Genomic DNA, 19965 nt, shown 5'->3' with positions numbered 1-19965 from the left:
GATGGTTTTAACATCTTTTCAGTTCCAACTCTTCACTGCATTATTGTAGTCTGTAGATTAAACAAGGCCTACACTGACAGGAGTAAATTTGAGCAGTGTAATTTTATTTTGTGATGTCATGGTAATGCTTATAGTTAACAGATACTCTCATGCATTAACTGAGTTTGACATAATCTAATCTGAAGTGTTAATTTTTCCCTCATATGGAGCCATAAATGATTTCTAGAAAACTGTAAAATATCCCTGGCAACAAAGAAGTAATGAAAGTCTTTTTCCAGCAGTGAAAGGCACAATTTTTTAAATCTCCACTATTCTCTTACCTGCGCCCTTTCTCAAAGGAATGTATCTTTTGATTTATATGCTTCATGGAGCGACAAGCTTGCAGAAACAGTCAGCTAGGTCTGTATTATTTGTGTTAGTTGATCAAACTTCAGAGTAACCTGCCACTTTGAGGTGGTTCTTCTAATTCTTTCACCAGACCAACTGCCAACAAGATATTTTTTATCCCAGTACAAGGTGACTGATAAAAGTGCTCTCTACGTGGAACTGATAAGAAATGAATAATCTCCCAGACAAAATATATGGTCTTTGCAAGAGACAGGATAATCACTTCTGTGAAGCAGTAATACTGGGGAATGCAATCGATTGGGAACAAACTTGTGAACCAGCAGTTAGTAGTATAAGAGCTCTTCTACCCTGAACCTACAGGAAGCGGTTAAGAGATGAAGAACAGCGTTAGAAAAATATAGGTCTTGACTAGTCTCTTTAGGAGTGTTTCTCAGAAATGTATCTTGCATGCAGCTTTGGAGAATTTCTCATAAATTATGTTCAGAGTGAAGAAAAGGTTAGTTGCCAAGTAGGTGTCAAGTATGTTCAGTGAAATTCTTTAAGCTATGTTCCAAGTATTATAAAGGATCTTCTGTGTTTACGTGTAAGAACACTGTAAAAGCATGACACCAGAGCCCAGGTGGGGACAAGTGTGGAATTGCACCTGGGCAGTGAGGGAGAATCTTTAGGAAACTTGTCACCACTCTCCTAAGGAAAAAAGCTGGTAGTATTAGCTTTTTTGGAGCACCAGCTAGAGCTGGGGTGTAGTGGTTGCTGGTTGTTTTGTGAATGTTGTCAAGCACTGGGCTAGACCTCTAGGGCTAGATAATACTGTTCTCCAAGGTACCAAAATCAGTGCTTAGGAAAGTCTTTCTTTTGAAGAGGTCTTTAGGAGGAAGAAAGAGAAGGTACAGATTTTTGCTGTGGTTGGTGTGAGGTGTTCTATTTCATCACTTCCCGGTTTGCAAAGAAACGTCAAGGGATCCTCTCCAGCTAGATTTGTTGTTCCTTCTCGCTCCTACCTGCTCCGTCTCATCTTTATTTGAAGAGCTGCACGTTGTTGTTCTTCCACCTTTTGCCTCTCCAGTCAAAAACTCTTGTTTCTTGTACCCTTAAACAGATAGGCTTTTATTCTCTTCATTGCCTCTTTGTGTTTAGTTCTACCCTTATTTTTCTCATTTCTTCCTTACCTGTGATTTTGCCAGCCTTATTTTTATAGTCTCATTTTTTATTCTCTCTTCTTGCCCTTAGTTGGTACAACTACCATCTGACTTTTGTGTGATGTGACTTTTTTCCTCAATTCTGAAGTTCTGCAGTGTGTGAAATGCACTGAACTGTGGAGTTGCCAAGAAGCATCACACAATGAGAAGAGATTAAAGTACTGAACTATGAGAGTGTACTTATGCTCTGTGTGCAGCCACACAGACAGGACAGGCTCCCTGCAGTACACCTGTATTTATGCTGCACAAATTTTAAGACTAATTATGACATATGCTGCTCATTCACTTTTGCTTCCTTGGGCTTAAGATCTAATTCCACTGGGGAGAGATGCCCTTTCTGAGAATAACCTCGTGCTGTATGTGTAGCTTTTTCCTTTCTGAACGTCTTTATCATTTGTAGGGCAGCTCCAGAAAAGTGAAGTAATGAACAATGTAACATACCACCTTTGTGAGCAAATCCAATATTTTAAAACTTGGCTTTAGTCTAATACGCATCTTAGCAATAATATATTTGTAGATATTTATCCTCATCAGAGACGGCCTCTGAGTACCATTTACATAAATACATCCAAAATGGTTTTTCAGACTTTCATGCAGGCTCTGTCCATCCCTATTATTACATTGCTGTGATTGCACTTCACTGCTTGCTTTCTGATCAATTTAGAAGCAGCACTACACTGCAGTCAAAGCATTGGCATTATTCTAAAAATGTCAGTAACTTCTATTTACTGAAAAATGGGCAGGGTGTTCTGCAGTCAGAATACTTTTGTGCGATTTAAAGAAAAATAGTAGTACTACATATGATGCATAAAAACAGTTTTATTGCCTTTGTATTGCCTTACAGGTACAAGAAAAGTTTTTAAAAGGATAGCAATTAATGTACAATAAAGGAGGACAGGAAATAAGATTTATTGCATGGTTCGCTTATTCATCTTAGCTTCTTTCTATAAGAAAGCAGTTCTTAAATGTGTGAAGGAAACAAGTAGGTTTTTTTTTGTTTAATATATGAAAACACGGGCATTCTTAAAATAGATATTTTCTACAAAATGATTGGGAATATGCACTTACAAATAACTCCCATTTACTTGGGAGAAAAGCAGCTCGTTTATAACAGCTTATAGTTGCAGGAGTTGAACTTGGAGGCAAGTCAGTCTTCCAGTTCTCCCTGAAGAGTGCAGCAGACAATATTCGGCTTAGACACAAACAATTCTTACCCAAAGTTGATCACCTAGCCATTTTTCTCTTCCTTCCTTCCATCCCCAACCTAGCCATCTTCTGATATGCAGTGCCTAAGGGCTAGTTCTCTTCAACACCATTTAAGGTATGAGTTAAGATTTCTTGTGGCTGATACTGAGGCATTTCAATACTTGTACTGCACGGTGATTTATGCCATACTGTTTGCAAATGTTAAATCACAGCCGTTGCTTCTTTTCTTTGCTGTTCAGGTTCTCCTTTGGATCTTACAGATGCGTTGTGATTATGTATTGTTTAAAGAGACAGGGCTTGTGAGTGGGTTAAAAACTCACTGTAATCTACAAATGAAGCATACTCCTACAAAGTAACTTTCTTAATATAAGGGTTCATTAGCAAGCATGCCATCACTCTCTCTAGTCCTTCTTGGTTTGCATTTGTATGTTCATCATAGATATGGTCAGTGCAACAGGTGTTTTTGTTTCCAGAAGAAAATGTGCTCTATTCTGGCTTAATAGCTCCTGACTTGTTTATGAAATTCTGCAGGGAAAGAGGAATTTACATTAATAGGTAAAGTATCGGACCTTAGGATATGAACTCCAGAAACAACAATAATCATTTCAGTTGGCTAAAGTGTCTGAAGAAGCTAAAACTTGACTACCGTGTTCTTAAGTAACAAAATGTAAATGTGCAAGGAGCTCCCTACAAGTTTTTCTTTGGAAGTGCATACCCTGGGACCATATCTATTCTTTAAACTGTATTAGCTTCGAACATAAGCTGGGTAGGTGTTAAGGAAAAAACCCACAACAGACTGTATTACAAAGCAAGACTTACGCTGTTTGAATGCATCAATAATTCCCTTTTTCGTCTGTTTTTACAGGAGAGCTGAAAAGGATGCAAATCCATTCTACAATTTAAACTTGAACTGTTTATGACAGATGTATATTAATATAAAATTCTCTTAATGCACACATGGGCGAAGCAGATTGCAGAGAAATAACTGGGCTAATTAAAATTGAGCAAATGTTTTAATTTCTGTTAAATACAACAACATATTTTCTACCTGCATCAGCTCTATGCCGTATTCTTTTTGAGATATTGGAAAGGAAGTAAAATAGCTGACTGCATTACATCAAAAGAACTGATTTTTTTTTTTTTTTTGCCCAGCCTTTTAATGTATTTTTCCGTTGAAATGCATCCTGTTCAATCAAAATGGTCTTGTCCTAACTATTGCTTTGTGTCTTTCCACATAGAAATTCAGCTTTTTATATGCACGTGCATGATAATAATTTGAGGTTAATGACAACCCCGAGAAACAATTTTAATTTCTAGTGCTTAGGAATGAACAATTTGGTTCAAATAATGAATCATTACCTGTCAACTTCAGGCTTTTATGCAGAACGTAGATACTTTACTTGCTTTGTGTTCTTCCTTGGGATCAAGTGGACTAGGCATTCAGTCTTGTGAAGTGTAAGCTTCACTTTCACAAACTGCAGTATAAATGAAAACAAATTCTCCTCTTAGTGTCTTTTTTGTCTTGCTACTCTTAGCATCTAGTACTGAATTAATATCATGCTCACAGCATCTATTGATTTCAAGGAATAATGTATCAGATATCCAGTTATACGTGCTCCCATCTGTCTTCTTATGAAGTGATTCTATTTGCTCATCTTTCCAATTTGTCCAGTGTCTTTATTTGCATTAATATTGCCCCCGCAGCCTGCCATATTTTCTGTCTTACTCCATAATAGCATTATAATTCATAGTTTCTTCAATATTTATTGCTAATAATAATTACCTGGGTCCTGTTCTGCATGTGGGAGGTTTCCAGCTCTTGTTAGTGACTTTTCAGGGATTGTGAATCATATTGTTAGTGTTTAATATATATGGGCAAAATGGAATTATATTAACATGAACTTCCTTCTCATGAAAAACACGATCTTTTGAGTAACTACTGTAGCAGGGATGTAAATTCAGTTTAGAGTTTGTTCAGCTTGTGTTGAATGCTTGCCTGTTAGCTAACAAAGTTTGACATTTTCTTCTCCAGAACTGTGACTTCCTTTGCTGTTACTCCTCTTCTTCCTCTTTCTCTTCCTTACTTCTTACTGTACTCTTCCCTTCCAAAAGATATTGTAAGCTTTCCTGCTGTGTTGATGTTCATATCAAATATCCCAGGCTTGTTCCTAACTTGCCATCAAACTTTACAGTACTTGACTTTTCCTCGATCACTATACTGGTTTATATTTTATGCCCAGGGCTTCAGGGAAGGAACAGAGTATTTAAGGAAGTTGTGGTGTTTGGTCGTGGGTTGTTGGGTTGTTGTTTTTTTTTGCGTTTATGTGGGATCCCTTGAGCTTACACACAGAAAAGATGCTTACTGACATTCAATAAGGTCTCACAGTCTTTAGTTTTATGTGTCTTTCTTCAGACTTTCAGCACCACTGTTAATAGAACGGTTTTCTATTAAGCAGAAGATGTGTCTTGGTGATCCTCAGCAAATGGAAAAAGACGAACCAAACCGAAATATATTCTATCGCTGTTGAAAAATAAACTGAATAGAAATTCTGCTCCAAGTTGCCATCATAGCTCAGTATTTCTGTTCAGATGAGAGAGTTTTGTATATTGAACGTTCACCTGAAATGTTTCAGTATGAATGCTACCACGTAATGCTAGTGCATGGATGAAAAAGCAGAAAAAAGAAGTGTCAGTGAAGGCTGAAATCATGCAGAACCTTGTCTGCACAAACAGGGACTGCTCCTTTAGGGGCTGGGGATTGGGACTTTGGAGGAAACTAAACACTCCAAATCATATGGTTTTGGATGTTTTATATGCCTTTTATGAACTTAATTTCCATTTTAATACCGATGCTACATATATATGAAAAATTATCCACTCCCAACTTCTCTGTGGAACAGTTACCATCTCTAGGAACATCTTCGCAAAGAAACCTTATGAAAGATTTTTCACATTTTCTATTCTACTATGCAATGCATTAAATCTCAGAAGATATTAAATGTGTGTCTGTGGGAGAATGCCATGTTCCTTGCATAATTTTACCAGTCTTATTACTTGGTAGCCTTCTTAAAGCAATAACAATATCAAAGCTTTTTTGCTGTGTTCTGTTATGTGGTGCTTTTCCATATCCTCTGGTAGTTAAATAAAAAACTTCGAGAGTCTTGAAGGACCACTGCTGTTGCAGCACAAACCTGACAAGGAGAGATTAAATTATGGATTTATGTGGTCCTTTGGTTCAAGAAGTTACTGAAAAGAAAAACGTATAATTATGCCTTTATTTTTTCTGTTTTGAATTCATTATTTAGTGCATGTCTGTAAAAATGTGTTTTTACAAATGAAAGAAAATGAGTAAGAATTTAAGTATCACAGTTTTATATTAATAACCCCTATTTTTCAGTTAATTCTTACTAAATTAACTATAGCAACAGTCAAGGTGAGAATCTGAAAAGCTAAAAGCAACTACCTGTCAATCTTGTTTCTCTGTCATCCTCAACAGTGTATCCACAGAACCCAAAATACAGGACTTATTTTTCCTTTATGGCTATTTTTGATCCACTTCTAGTGGACATAGCAGTAGTATATGGACTTCCACATACTAGAGCTTAGGCACTCAGTTCTCTCTGTGGATTTTATGCATTTATCTGTATTTGAGGGACAGACTAGAAGGTATTAAGCTGTGAGATGAATAATCTGCTTAAATGATAAAGTACTGGTAAGCAGTACTGAAAGCAATGAATGTGTTTCTTTGATGGTCATTTCCTATGTGTCCTGAATAATATTGCTAAGGACTGCAGTCTGGCATTCCAGGCACAGAATAATTTTCTTCTGTTTTGTAGGGCAATTTTGTCTCATACGATGTGACAACAGTCATGTTCAACTGAATGATTATTTCATGCTGACAGCTTAACTAACTATGAAAGAAAATAGTATTGACTGTAGCTTAGGTCATTATTTTAGGTTTCTGTGAGAGTTGCTGCCTGAGGTTTAGTTTTAATTTTTAAAGCTTAATTTATGGTAAAAATATTCATCCCCAAATAGCTCTTACACAAAGACCTACTAATGGTGGGGGGAAAAAATTGGGGGTTGTCTTAAGTATTGGAAGAATTACTGTCCTAGCAAAGTACTCCATTTATAGAAACTTCAGAGAAAAACCAGTAGTGATAAATTAAAAGAAAAAGATTAAATTTGCCAGTCTTTCTGGATAAAGGAGATGGGTCAAGATGTAACAGTAAATTAGGGACCCTATTCTCTGCTGAGATATTAGTGCAGTCCCATATAGCTTAATTGAGCTTCACTGGATTCAGCTGAAAGTTTGGCCGTGCTTGTTTTTTTTCTCCCGATCTGTTGTAAACTAGGTAAAAATCCACTAAGGTCACTGGTGTTACAAGTGATAACTGAGTAATGATCTAGCAGTACATATGTAAGTGGCAGTGAAGTTACAGGTGGCCCAGAGCACAGCAATGACCTGCCTGGGGATTATTCGTTAAAGAACTGGATGCATTAGACATTAATCAAAACTCAACTAACTAGAAAGTTTCTTTACAGTTTGTTGGATAAAAATGTACAACTTTGAAACTTATATAGAATACCAAATATATAGATTTTTATGTGGTTTCTCGACCTTGTAGAAGTATTAAATACTAAACAGTAGCATTGCTAATAGGGATGTTAACAAGCACAGCAGTTTTATGCAGCAGAATAATATTTGTTGTTCCTCAGACATTCTTTGCCACATTTTTGTATGACTAAGTTTGCAGTTGTGTGCCCTTAAGTATGTTTCAATGATTTGAACAGTGATGAAGGTGCTATTGTAAGGAATATGTGGGAGTATTCATCCACAGGAACATTTAAAAATACATATAAACACACCATCTGGTGCAATGAGGTGTATTTCAAAGACAAAATATTTGCTCTTTAGAAGTGTCTCAGAGTTGAGGATAATTTTTTTTTCCTTGGTAAAAGCAGTTTTAGAAATAAACTCTTCATTTTGAGTAGGTAAGGTAAAGGAACCCAATTAGGATATGGATATTTTATAGTTCATTTTTGGAACTTTTTTTTATTAATAAGCAGATCTCTTAAATCATTCTTACCTACTCAAGAACTTGAAAAATAAAATCATTAATTTCATACAAATGTAAAAACAGTTGGCTATGCCTTCTTGAAATTTGTTTATACAACTATGGAAGCTATGCTAGCGTATATAGAAAAGTTCAGTTGATTATGGGTATGCCCTTTTTAGAGCTTTCTAATGTAGAATGCTCCAGTCAGGATAGTGTCCATTCATTGTTTCTGCATATATTACCCATGTATTTTTATTCTAGATCGCTAGACAATTTGGATTCCCATATGCAAGTGTTTTTCCTATTCAAAGTACTGCAAAACATTGTGTATTAAGCTATATGACTACATTTTTCCTAAATTACTGGTAAGAGTGAAGTGAAAAATTTTCTGGAACAATTAAGAATTCTAACTATTTACTTCAGTAGATGTATCTTTTTAGGAAATGTGCTGTTGGTTACATAGCAGTCAGGCTGTGATCATTTGGACTTTCTCTAAAGATGTTTTAGGAATGGCGGCATAAGATAACTAGCATATGTCCTCTAGATTGATGTCACCTTGGGTAATGTATTTTTCTTCTTTATCATACGTGTTAAATTCTGCTCTTTGATCTAATGTGGTGCTCTGCAGCAAACATTAATGATTGCCGCTGTCAGGTAAGACTTCAATCCATTCCAGAGCCTGGATGTCTGATGCACGAATAATTTGATGCAATAGCACTTTCTCTCCCCAGCCCTTGCTAGGCAGGCTGCTGTTCTTGACTGTGTGTATTTAGAGACTTTCAGCACTCCAGTCATATGGATCCTCCTACCTGATTTTGAATAATCTGAATTGTTTAATATCTCCTCATACAGAAACTTTTAAATATTTTTCTTATTTTTGTATGGACTTCTGGCACTGTGCTAAAAACAACTGATCACTTCATATCTACATCTCTGATAAATGGATTGATTGCAGAACGATACCCACGGCATGAAGTCGGCGTGCGACTATCAGCATCTCATCTAACCTCTCAGTGTTCTTATGATCTATATAAGGACTGTTACTCTCCAAACTAGTACACCTAGTCAGTCATCCCGGGGATTATGTCCTCCTGGGAGATGGGTTTTCTGCAGGTAAAACATTTCTGGTTGCTATAAAGGGTTTTAAAACTTTTCACAATGCTCCCTGATTCTGGCACTGTGCAGGGACTCAGTGTTGCTGGAGCCTTTCTGCCCCAACAGGCCACAAAATGGTGGCTCCAGCCCTGCCTGCGCTGGATGTGGGTTGTGCTGGTGGTGGGGCTGTCCTCAGCCCCTCCCCTCCTCGCAGAACTCCTGATTCTCATTCCCCCAGCAATTTTTGATTGCCTAACACAGTGTGATAGCTTTGTGCAGGATACAGTTAAATGATGTAAACAACTATTTCATTTTTTTTCCTACTTATATTTTCTCAATACAACTTACAACTATTCTCAATACAACAACAACAACAAAAAAAACTCAAAGCATCAAAACTGTGCAAAAGTTCTGCATGTTCTACCTAGAACAAAACTGTGTTTGATTCAGCTGCGTGCAGGGTTGGTCCCATACATCGAACTGTGATGTCTCCTCCCCTCTGTCATAAATCTGTTGATTATATATCTTTGAAAAGGAATTACTGCTTCAGCCAGACATCAATCTCTCATCAGGTTTTATTATCTCCCTTATTTACACTGCTACTTGGATTATAAAGAGCCGTTAAATAGCTTGAATTAGCAGTTTGTCAAATTTAAGTCTTCACGGTCCAATAATTTTCAGGGTGAGCAGACTTCTGCTTAGTCTTTCCCAAGCAAGACATTTTGTTTTAATTACTTCTTGTAAACAACGGCAGAAGGGGAGAGAGGGGGGGATAAAAATAAACAGAGCCCGACCCTCAAGCGCCAGGCTTTTGTTAGGGCGGGATTCTTCCGGCCAAGTGACAGCGGCCTGGCAGCAGGGCGGGGGAACCTCTCATTGCTTCCCGCCTCACGTCGGCGGCGGCCGCGGCGCTGCTGCGGGCCCTGCTCGGTTGCCATGGCGACGGCGGCCCTGTCAGCCGCAGCTACTGCTGGCGCTGCTACTTGGAGGCCGTGCCTCAGTGCGGCATAGAGATAATAAATATATATATTTAATATGGATTTATAGGTGGAGATGTGCCTCACATGATGACTTAGATTCTGTTACATCTATGAGAGGGGGGAAAAAAAGAAGACTGTGGTGCTGTGAGTGCCACCCCAGGTGTGTCAGCCATGGGCATGCAGCCTGAGCTGAGCAGGGAAGATGGCCTGTGTGTTTTTTTTTTTTTTTTTTTTTTTTTTTTTTTCTTTCTTTTTTTCCCCCTCATATCTATATTTCTCCTGTATAATGGAAACAGAGGAAAGAAATAATTGCTTCAAGTCAATTGAATCTCACTGGTGCATCGGTCCATCACTCCTCCAGCAAATCTCCATGCAGAAATCATCTCAGATGTTATCCAGACATCACTAAGGTTGGATTAATATATCAGTGATATTTTACTGAGCTGTCTGCACGTGCTGCAAAGTATGCAGGTTAATGCTCTTCCAGGGTTGGTGTGTTCCATGGCACTTTCCTTCCCCACTGATAATAGTGTTTTTGTTCTCAAAACAAAGCTACTTTTGAGATGGCTTTCAGCCCTCAGGAGAACAAATTAACTGTTCAAACAAATGTGTTTTCCCTTCAGTTGCTAAATTGAAATTCTTGTCTGGTGATTGGAAAGAACCCTTTCAGCATTGGCAGTGGTAGGGCTTGTTAAACACTAAAAGGAGGTGACAATTTCATGCCTTGTACCTAAACTCAAGCTACCTGCGTGTTCCTTGAAGGAACATTTACCTGAGCATTACGACTACAGAGATGAGACAAACTCCTGTCAGGCTTTTGGCAGTGCTTCATCCCTGTACGGAAGTCTTGCTGAGAAGATGTGCCTTGTTTCTCTTTGATGGCTTTGTCCAACTATTCCTATTTTTGCTCTGGCTGCTCCCCATGGTGGGGCTTAGCATTGGCTGTGGTGAGTGTCAGCTGGAGCAGTGCATGGCTCCTGTTTTACAGTCACATAATGTACTGTCTGGTTAAAACCTGGTGTTGTGCTTAGTGCTAGTCTTTGTCAACTGACCTTTGAAATGCCACCAGTGCTGGATTTAGCGATGTAATAAAGATATGGAACTAATGATTATTTTTTGATTGAACAGGATGACGTACCAGTACTTCATTCTTGAATGAGGGAAAAGAGCTCCCTTTTCTGGTTTTAGTTTTCTCAGTGAGTTCTCAAACAGATTTGCAGATTTGTAAATTGAACGCTTGGTTTCAGAGGTTATCATACTTATCTACTTGTACAAAACCAGACCCTGTTTCCTTTAGCATATGCAGACTATATATGTATTAAAGAAGTACATATAGCATTAGGGAGTTGTGGTGAAGGCTCTGACTCCAGTGGCAGAACAGAGCTAGTATGTGAGACCTGGGAGCAGCTTTCCTCCCCTAGTAAATTGTCCTGGACCTTTCAACTGTAGGTTGTGCTGGTGATCTCCAGTGGTCAGAAGCTGCTCTGATGCATTTGTATTTGAGATTCCCTGTTTGAACTTCAGCATTGACTGTCAAAAAGCCCAGCTCCCGTGCTGGGAAAATGACTGGACGGATTTGTCCTAAAGCAGGCACCAAAGCTTTTGTTCATGGGGCTGGCTGTCAACAAAATGCTGAGATAAGCTGGTTGACATGAGAGTTTCTGTCCTGGAGATCAATTGCTTTCCTGACACAGTGGCAGAAAGGGAGTTCTGCACTCTCATCTGGCCCATAAATTGCTATCTTTATGTTCTCTGTTTGTCTCTTTTACCATCTTACAAAATTTGCTGTAATTGCCGTCAATTGTTCTTATTACTTTTGGAATGTGCTCTATAACGAAGTGCGCTAAGAGGTTTTTAACACTGAACATGACAGAGAGTCTGTAATCAGTGCAAGTGTCTGCCCTTGTGAATCCAGTCACAGAACTGGGATGCAACAAGCTGTATTAACAGGGATACAGTGCATGAATCTGTGTGTGTATGTAACATAGTTACACTATTAGCATATTTTTATCTGATCAGCATCATAGAAGATATTTTCAGTAGCTGACAGTTCAGCAGAGATGAGGCATAAACATATCTTATAATCTCAACAGTTAATCTTCAACTCCTTTTTTTTGATGAAGCATACACTTCATGTTCTGTTTTTGTTATACGTCTCAGGCTGCTGTGTAGTTTTGCTGGAGATTATAAGCATCCTTTCTGTTTATTCTTTAAGTAAAACAGAATAAGAAGATGTTAGTATGTATCAGTAGTATGGAAAAGGTATACTTATACCTCCCTGAAATGGGTGGCAATGTCACAGGAGCAAAGAAAACAACTGCCAGCCACAAGTGAAGAGGCAGAAATTAGAGAGCAACTGTAGAAAAAACTCTGAAATTAAGGACATGCTCATTTAGTGTGATTGGAGCATGTAAATATTAATTCTAATGATGACAACATGTAAATTGGAGCGCTCAATAAAATTTGAGCACATGAAACTGAAGTACCACAACCTGCTTTATTGATCATTTTTAGTCACCTGCATCTAATTTGCCTACTATTTACATATGCTTTCATATCATTAAATTATACATAATTCTTGTGAGGAAACTCATATACACAGGTACATATAAAAAGAACCAGAACTTATTAAATTTTGGGATAACCTTCAATGCAAGGATCCAGCAAACAAAAAAATACCACTAGAAGTGCATAAAGTCCATAAGAATGCTTCCTAGATCATTCAAAGAGTAACAGTTTTCAAATAATTAATGGGCTTTCCTGTCAAAAGTTTTTGTTCTAACAAGGCTTATAGATGACAATCATTGGTATTGAAGAAAAGATCTTACAATTTTAAGAGTAGTTATCTGTGTAGCTTTTTCTCTTATTAACGTGCCCATGCATTCATAAATTCAGAACAGCTGCGTGTTTTAGGTTGTCTGGTGCAATTAGAGGCTCTGCCATCTTTGTAATGTAAAAACCTTTAACGTTTTAAAATCTCTACAAGTAGGAACAAGAGCAGTGAAGTTGTTATTTTCTAGGATCCCAAAAGTAAAAAAAAAAAACAAAACCCAAAAAACTGCTGATCTAGGTCAACCTGCTAACAATGTACGGTCAAGAGGCTGAAAGGTCTGTGAGCTGCCTGGGTAGCAAGCTTTCAGTAGTGGCATTGAAATGGAGCAGTTTATCCTGACAGCTGACGACGTTTGCTTACATTAGTTCAAGATTTAATAAGACAGGCAAAATCATGGGCACCCTCTGTCATTTTGTCAAAGCCCTTGTGGACAAGGAACTTTTCACATGGAAGGAAAGGTTTCCTGAGTATTTGTAATTGAATGTCAGGCAGAGCTATACAAGATATAAATGAAAACTTTGGACAAAAAAACACTAAAAAAGGTTTTTATAGATTGCTGAAGCAAGCACTTTTACAAAATGTTTGCTGGACTCTATAATTTTGCAAATATTTATTCACTGTCACACTATTAAATGACAATAGAATTCTTAGTATCCAACAGTTTCGTAATTATTGCTTTTTCAATTAATTTAGCTTTCTAATTCCGAGAGATTGATTTATTTCTCCTCTGGTCCTAAGGTGCCGAAAGTCTGTAGACATCATGGCAAACAATGAGAATTATTTGACTTCTCTCATTCTAAAATTGAAACTGATGGTTTGCCAGGAAGAGACCATAGGAACACTTACTGGGAAACGAACCAGCTGTCTGTTATAAGTACCTAATGGAAGCGAGGGGCAAAAAGACCAATAGCAGAAGTACTTGATTATTAAAGAAGCCTTAAGGAGCTGCAAAGAACTTTGTGTAATGCAGAATGAGATTGATAGGAATGTACACTTGCAGGTTCAGGTAAGGCATGTGGGAAATAGTACATAGGAGATTTCAGGGGTTCTCATTATTTTTTCTTTCAGACTATACTAAAGCAAAAACATTGGATGCTTAATAGTAGTAATACTTCAGCACTATTACTTCTGTTGAAGAAAAGATAAATAAATGAAAATCTTCACACATGCCAAACAAATGTATAGAACCATGTTATTGGACTGGTACTACTGATCTTTGTCACTGGCTGCAGGTGTTGAAAGAAACTGGAGTTTGTTTTTGTTAACCTTGGCAGTTCAGCACTTTGTCACCATATGCATACTGCTGCATACCTTAAAACTGATCAATTAAATTGATTAAAGGGAAGGATAGAAGAAACTGTTCTGGTAAATGAGAAGAATAAAGGAGACAAATGAGTTAAAGAAGGAAGCAGGTGAGAAAGCATGTCCTGAAAGGTGACAGGTGGAAAAAATGCAAGAGTACAGTGGGAAAAGTGTGGAAAATAGGATGGAAGAATAGTGTATAGCAAATAGAAAAATAGCAAATAGAATGGAAACCTAATGGGAATAGGATAGGAAGGGAAATGAAGAGGAATTCTGTAACACATAAGGGGGAGAGACTCACTCACTCCACACTCATCACTCACTCACACTCACTTGGAGGAGTGGAGAAAAAGAGAAATTAGGAAGTGCTCAGTGTGGAATCCCCCAAGAGGCCAACATACAGACACATGCTCATGGTAAAGCTTTTAATCTCATTACTTACAATTCTTTTTAAATGTTAACGCGTTTTTCTAAAAGTCGGTGACTTCTGTGGTCACCTTTTCTGGTTCAAGGAGATGTGCTCTGCCTGGATGTGTGCAAGGGACCTGTTTGTATGGCCAGGGTATGCGTGTGACTTGCCATTCTGGATTAATGGCTGTCATTGTATGACTCTAGGTCTCTGTCCCTGAAGCCATCAGTATACAGTTAGCATTTGTATCTGTAACCAAGGGCCAGAGGGTCTAAGAGGAAAAAGACATCAAAAAAACTTGTAAAATCACAGGGTCATCCATTTCTCTGTTGGTCCAGGATAGCTTCCTGTAATACATCATGTGAGAAAATGACTTGAAATATTAATTTCTCCCGACATCATCCAATAACTTAAACTAAACCATTACAACAGGCTCTCTATAGTGTTCTTATTAAGTGGGAAATAAATTGCTGCACTGCTTGTGCAGCTTTGGCATTTGCTCCTGAGACTGGCTGAATGGCCTGAGACTTGCAGTTTACCTAATAGAATCTGGGTGGGATCAATGTTTGTTAATGTAGAATATTTAACATAGAAAAGGCTGCCTGGTTATGATTGAGTGTTAGGATTGTGAATATTCCTTCCCTTAAATAGCAAGAAAGGCATTCAGTGTGAGATTAAAAAAAATAATAATAATCCCAAATCTGAACCAAGCCAAAATTAGTTCCTGCCAACTATTGCCAAAACCACACTTATTCTTGTCTGTGTGTAGACAGACAAAAAAAAAATCATTTAGTGTAGAACTGATTGCATCCTTCAGGATGGAAGATGACCCATACATTCTCTGAGTGCTTGCCTTGTGTGCACAGCTGTACGAGGTGACAGTAACAAATGCTCTCTACACTGGTACTAGAATTTTGACTATTGATTTTGAGGGTCTAAACTTGATCTATTAATATTCAGAATGTATCAGCTAACAAAAATGGTCTAAACGATCAGAATAGAAAATGTCTTTTGTAACCATTCAAGACAAATGTGTTTTTTATTTCTGACTTAAAGACTTTTCTAATAAACCATGTTTTTCTGACATGCTGTTACACCTAAATTAGTCACTTTAATGTAAAATTTGGCAAGTTTTTGCATGTGAACTTCAGTTAAAATTAAGTATTTTATTAATTCACTTGATTCTCACACTGGATTATCTAACGTGAAAAAAAAACAAAACTCAATAACAGTAAGATTTATTGGATGTGGGATCCCTTCCTCCTGGATTTGTCTAGAATTAATGCATTTTATTTTATTTATCAGACGTCTGTCTGATGGCCATAACATCTTCCATGGTAAAAGACGACAATTATTTTTTTCAATATAATGCTCAAGGGAATTCCGTGTTACAGATCCTTTCAGAAGTGAAACCACAATAGCCATAGCCTGCACCGAACTGGGAAGTTTTGTTAGAACTTCCTTCCATGCCTGTTCTGTCTGTCTCTTTTTAAAAGCTGATGTAAAGGTCACTGAAGTCAATGAAAAGGCTCCTATTGACTTCAGTGAGTTTGGTTCACTCCTTAAACGCCAGTGAATAAATGTGGGCTTTGCAAGATGCATAGAGAAATTGAGGCAGGGAGGAATACTAGAAAAGAGGAAAATGTTGCAAAATCTTTCTCAGCAGCACAGTCCCATGAGTTCAATTCCCATTTATATCAAAGGAGCTCCAACCCTGTTTTCTGAGTTAACCCTGTATGTTTTTTCTCATTTCATCTGGAAAAAGTGATTGACAGAAACAATCAAGAACTGCTTATCACCTACCTTGGTTTTGGTTTAGCTGTGAACTAAAAGCAATAGGGGATTTACACTCACGACCTTCGATTATTGCATACTGTAATGTAACAACCCAGCTACCAGTCACGAGCCAGAGTTCCAAAAGAACAAAACAGTTATGGACTTTTTCTTTCTGTAGATCCTATTTCCCATCTTTTTATAAACTTCAAACTGTTTGCAAGTAGTGTATGGGGGTGCTGAATCACAGCCTGAACCTCTGATTGATCACCTGAGGCAAGCAATGAGTCAACCATGGGAGCACAGGTGAAGGCAATTCACCTGTGCTGCAGGAAGGGGTGGAGCCTGGCTCCACCTCTCCTAGACCCATTTAAGAGCTGACTGTCAGTAGGGAAGGATCTCTCTGGAGATCTGCTTGACTGGAGTCTATTTTGTGAGCCCACGATAGGGTGAGTGTCTTTCTTACTCCAATGCAACAATTGCATCAGCCAAGCTCCTGGATATACTATACCATCTGTATATTCATTGATTGTATACTGTGCTATCTGTATATCTGTTGATTGTACAAAGTAGTAACTTTTGTCTAGCTCTTAAAACTATTTTGAGGGGAGAAGGATATGTTTGCAAGATTTTAGATTGCATATAGTGTCCAAAAGGTATATGCTACCAGCAGATTTCCAAGTACCTTTGTAGGAGCTTTGTCCTTCCTTTTCTCTCACATGCTTTACTACAGGGCCCTGCTGGTAAAGTGTGAGCTACTGGTGAGACTGGTGGCACTGGGATAAGGGAAGCTTCCTGCTAGGCCAAGTGTTTGGAGGGTAGGGGTGATGGGAACAAAAGGGTGAGTCATTTTCTGATAGGTTATAAATAACACTACACAATTTTCAGAACTGTTATGGTTATTTACGTTGTTTCAATTCATTTTCAAATCCAGTTGCTTAGTGAGTGGAGGGCCGTGTTTTAACGAGATAATTGCAGGCTGCTAGTTGCTATTGCAGCATTCACAGTGTCCAAAAAAAGTGCTGTTCGGAGGTGCGCCACTTGCTAATCGAGATTGGAGATGCTGCAGTGCTTAGATAATTCAGTGAGCTAACACTGTGGAAAGAGAAAGCTCAGCTTTGAATCTGGCTTTTCTTGTGGCTGTGAAACCACTGACAGGTCAGAATTCATGGGAGGATTGGGAGGACATCACAGCTTTATTCAGCAGTTTAATGAACTCCCCAAACGTCAGCTCCTCACCACTGTGTAATGGATGAGTTTGCTCCCTCTTGCTGTTCGCTGTTATCTTGAGGACTCATCAACCTTAACTGAGTTGTCTCTATTCCAGCATACCTAACAGTGTGCTTAGAAATTCCCTCCACCTCGGTGGTGACTCAGACTGTTCAGGAGGGTTTGTCATACTGCTGCGTGACTCAGATGCTCCCTGAGGGTGCTGGGCTGGGCTTACTGCATGCACTGACCTTTGTCATCTTCTCAGCGATGATGATAGACTCCAAGCACACATTTTAGGATCATTTCTCACTTGCATCTGCTAAATATTTACCGAAAGCTCCCATTTTTAAATGCTCTTTTCTACATTGTTAGGTAGAGATTCCTCTGCCAACCTCTTCCTGTGCAGGAAAGAGGCCCTCTAATACAGGGACTTTGCGCTGAGGGCAGCTAAATTTAGCATTGGTTACTGACTCATAAAATTAGGAAGGCATAACTGCTGTTTAATTTTTTACCCTAGTAGTGGAGTCTAGTAGTAGGTTGCAGCTGCTGTGCTGTAGGGGAGGTGACTGCTGGCTGGGGCTGGCTTTACTGAGGTGTAATATGAATAGCTAGAATCTGAATTTTTTTGAATAATGACTATCAGTTTGTACCCTGACCTATTGGACCTACATGTATGGAGGGACAGGTAATAGTAGAGAAATATGTTTTTGTGTGTTCTGTAGTTATTTGTTGTCTTACTTTTGAGGGCTCAGAATTACAATCATCTCCACAAGCAGAGAGGTGAATGTAGCAGTGGAGGGATGGAGGAATAATCAGATAATGGTTTGAAAAACACTTCTCTTCACCAGTTGCAATCTGCTGTAAATCTGAACATTAAAGAAAAAAAGAAGCCTGTAGAAAATATTCCATTCAGTCATTGTATTCTATACAAGATGTTCCAACCTTTATATGGGATATAAATGCAATGTGTTTTCATGCTGCCTTGGTTTTTGGAGTGAACCTTGGATGTTAGACTAATGGATGTGTAATGTGTTCACAGTGCAGTAGCTAGAATAAGCATTATTAATTAGTGTGTGATCCTCAGTTGATTAATTAGGTGATACTTGGAATTTAGCTGGAGAGTATTGTATTATTTCCTAGCACATTAACTGATTTTTGTAACGTGCTTCCTATGAAACAAAACTGTATGTGTGCTCAGTGAAAAGCAAAGCAATCTATTCTAGCTTCTTTTGGTGTTCTGTGCTGGGAAAACACCAAAAGAGTAAAAAGGTGGGAAAAAAGCTAGAAGCAGGAACAGACTGTATGACTGTGTTATGGCATGTGATCTTTATGATCAAGATAAAATCATATGCATATTTTGTTCTCAATTCAAATGATGAGGGGTGAGCTTTGGTTTAGATTCAAATGCAACTTGACATGTAGTTCATTTGCCATCTGGGTAAGATTTATATGCAAAATACTGGAAGTGTCAGTTCTATATTTATTATTTTTAAATGGTTTCAGACTGTATATACAGCATTTTAGTTCACTGGATTCTTGTCAGTGCAAATATATAAGACAAATATGGTAAAATGAAATGTGGGGTCATTTATTTCTGCATATCTTTTCAAAGCTCAAGTCTGTATTTAGTATTTGTGACTGCTATCAATTTCCCACATCTCTCTGATAGTCACTTAAAAAGGGATCAGTAGGAGAATACCAGAATATTTTAGGGAATGAAAGCTACTAGTTTTAGTTCATTGCTTTATTTCTTCACTCCTTCCTTCTATTTCTTGTAAGTTTAGGAAGTGATATATGATCACAGAAATACCGAGCTATTCTGATGATTTAGCTGATGATGTCATTTATCTTCTGATGTAGTATGAAAAATATGATTTCTTGCAGGTATTCTTTCCATGGGTCAAAGTACCACTTAAATCCACACACAGATGAGGTTAGAAAGTTATTAGATTGTAGTTCTATTAAAAACTACTGCCTCTCTTCAGAAACCTCAAATTACTTATATCTGATCATCTCAGTGATAATGCTGGTTTCAAGGCTCAAACAACTCACGCTGACCTTGGTAATGATGATTAATAGTATTTCAGCAATTTCTTGATCCTGGCTCATCTCTGTATTCGTTCCAAGCCTGCGTGGCACAGTCTGGGGCACAAAAGCTCCAAAGTATACCCAAATACAATGTGAAGTTAATGTCCTTTGATCAGATCTAGGAGTAACAGCTTGAAAGAAAAGATTCACAGTATTTTAATATAAATCAGTATTAGGTAGCTCAAATCATTCTCAAAATACAGCTAGTTGAATAAATTCATGCGTTTCACATTAAAAAAAAAAAACAGAATGCAAATGAGACTAGTACCATTTACCTTCTTTGCTATTATTTTGGGGGATTTGAGTCTCTAAAACAATATGAACTCAAGCTGTATCTTTTCATTGCAAATACCTGACTGCTTTACATCACGAATGGTTCAAATCTGACCTTTTAAATGCTAAGTGAATACCTCTTAAACAGACAAAATAGCCTGGCAAATCTAAATGGTATGTCATGATT

At 38.0% G+C, this 19965-nt stretch overlaps 1 protein-coding gene across 10 annotated transcripts in view; it reads left to right on the top strand.

The window, feature by feature from the left end:
* Positions 1–19965, top strand: part of NLGN1 (neuroligin 1) — a 494803-nt gene that overhangs the window by 267909 nt on the left and 206929 nt on the right. The window contains exon 1 of one of the 10 annotated variants that reach the window (XM_085232843.1): positions 18024–18102. The exons of the other annotated variants lie outside the window; for them this stretch is intronic. Within the exon in view, the coding sequence (XP_085088969.1) occupies positions 18087–18102 (16 nt within the window). The 5' untranslated portion in view covers positions 18024–18086. Of the gene's footprint in view, positions 1–18023; positions 18103–19965 lie in introns of those variants that run through there. 10 annotated transcript variants of the gene reach the window in all.

Source organism: Meleagris gallopavo, chromosome 11 (assembly GCF_905368555.1).
Source record: "Meleagris gallopavo chromosome 11, MGAL_WU_HG_1.1, whole genome shotgun sequence".
NCBI classification, from domain to species: domain Eukaryota; kingdom Metazoa; phylum Chordata; class Aves; order Galliformes; family Phasianidae; genus Meleagris; species Meleagris gallopavo.
The sequence above is the reverse complement of the archived record's forward strand: the minus strand, read 5'-3'. Positions and strand labels throughout refer to the sequence as shown.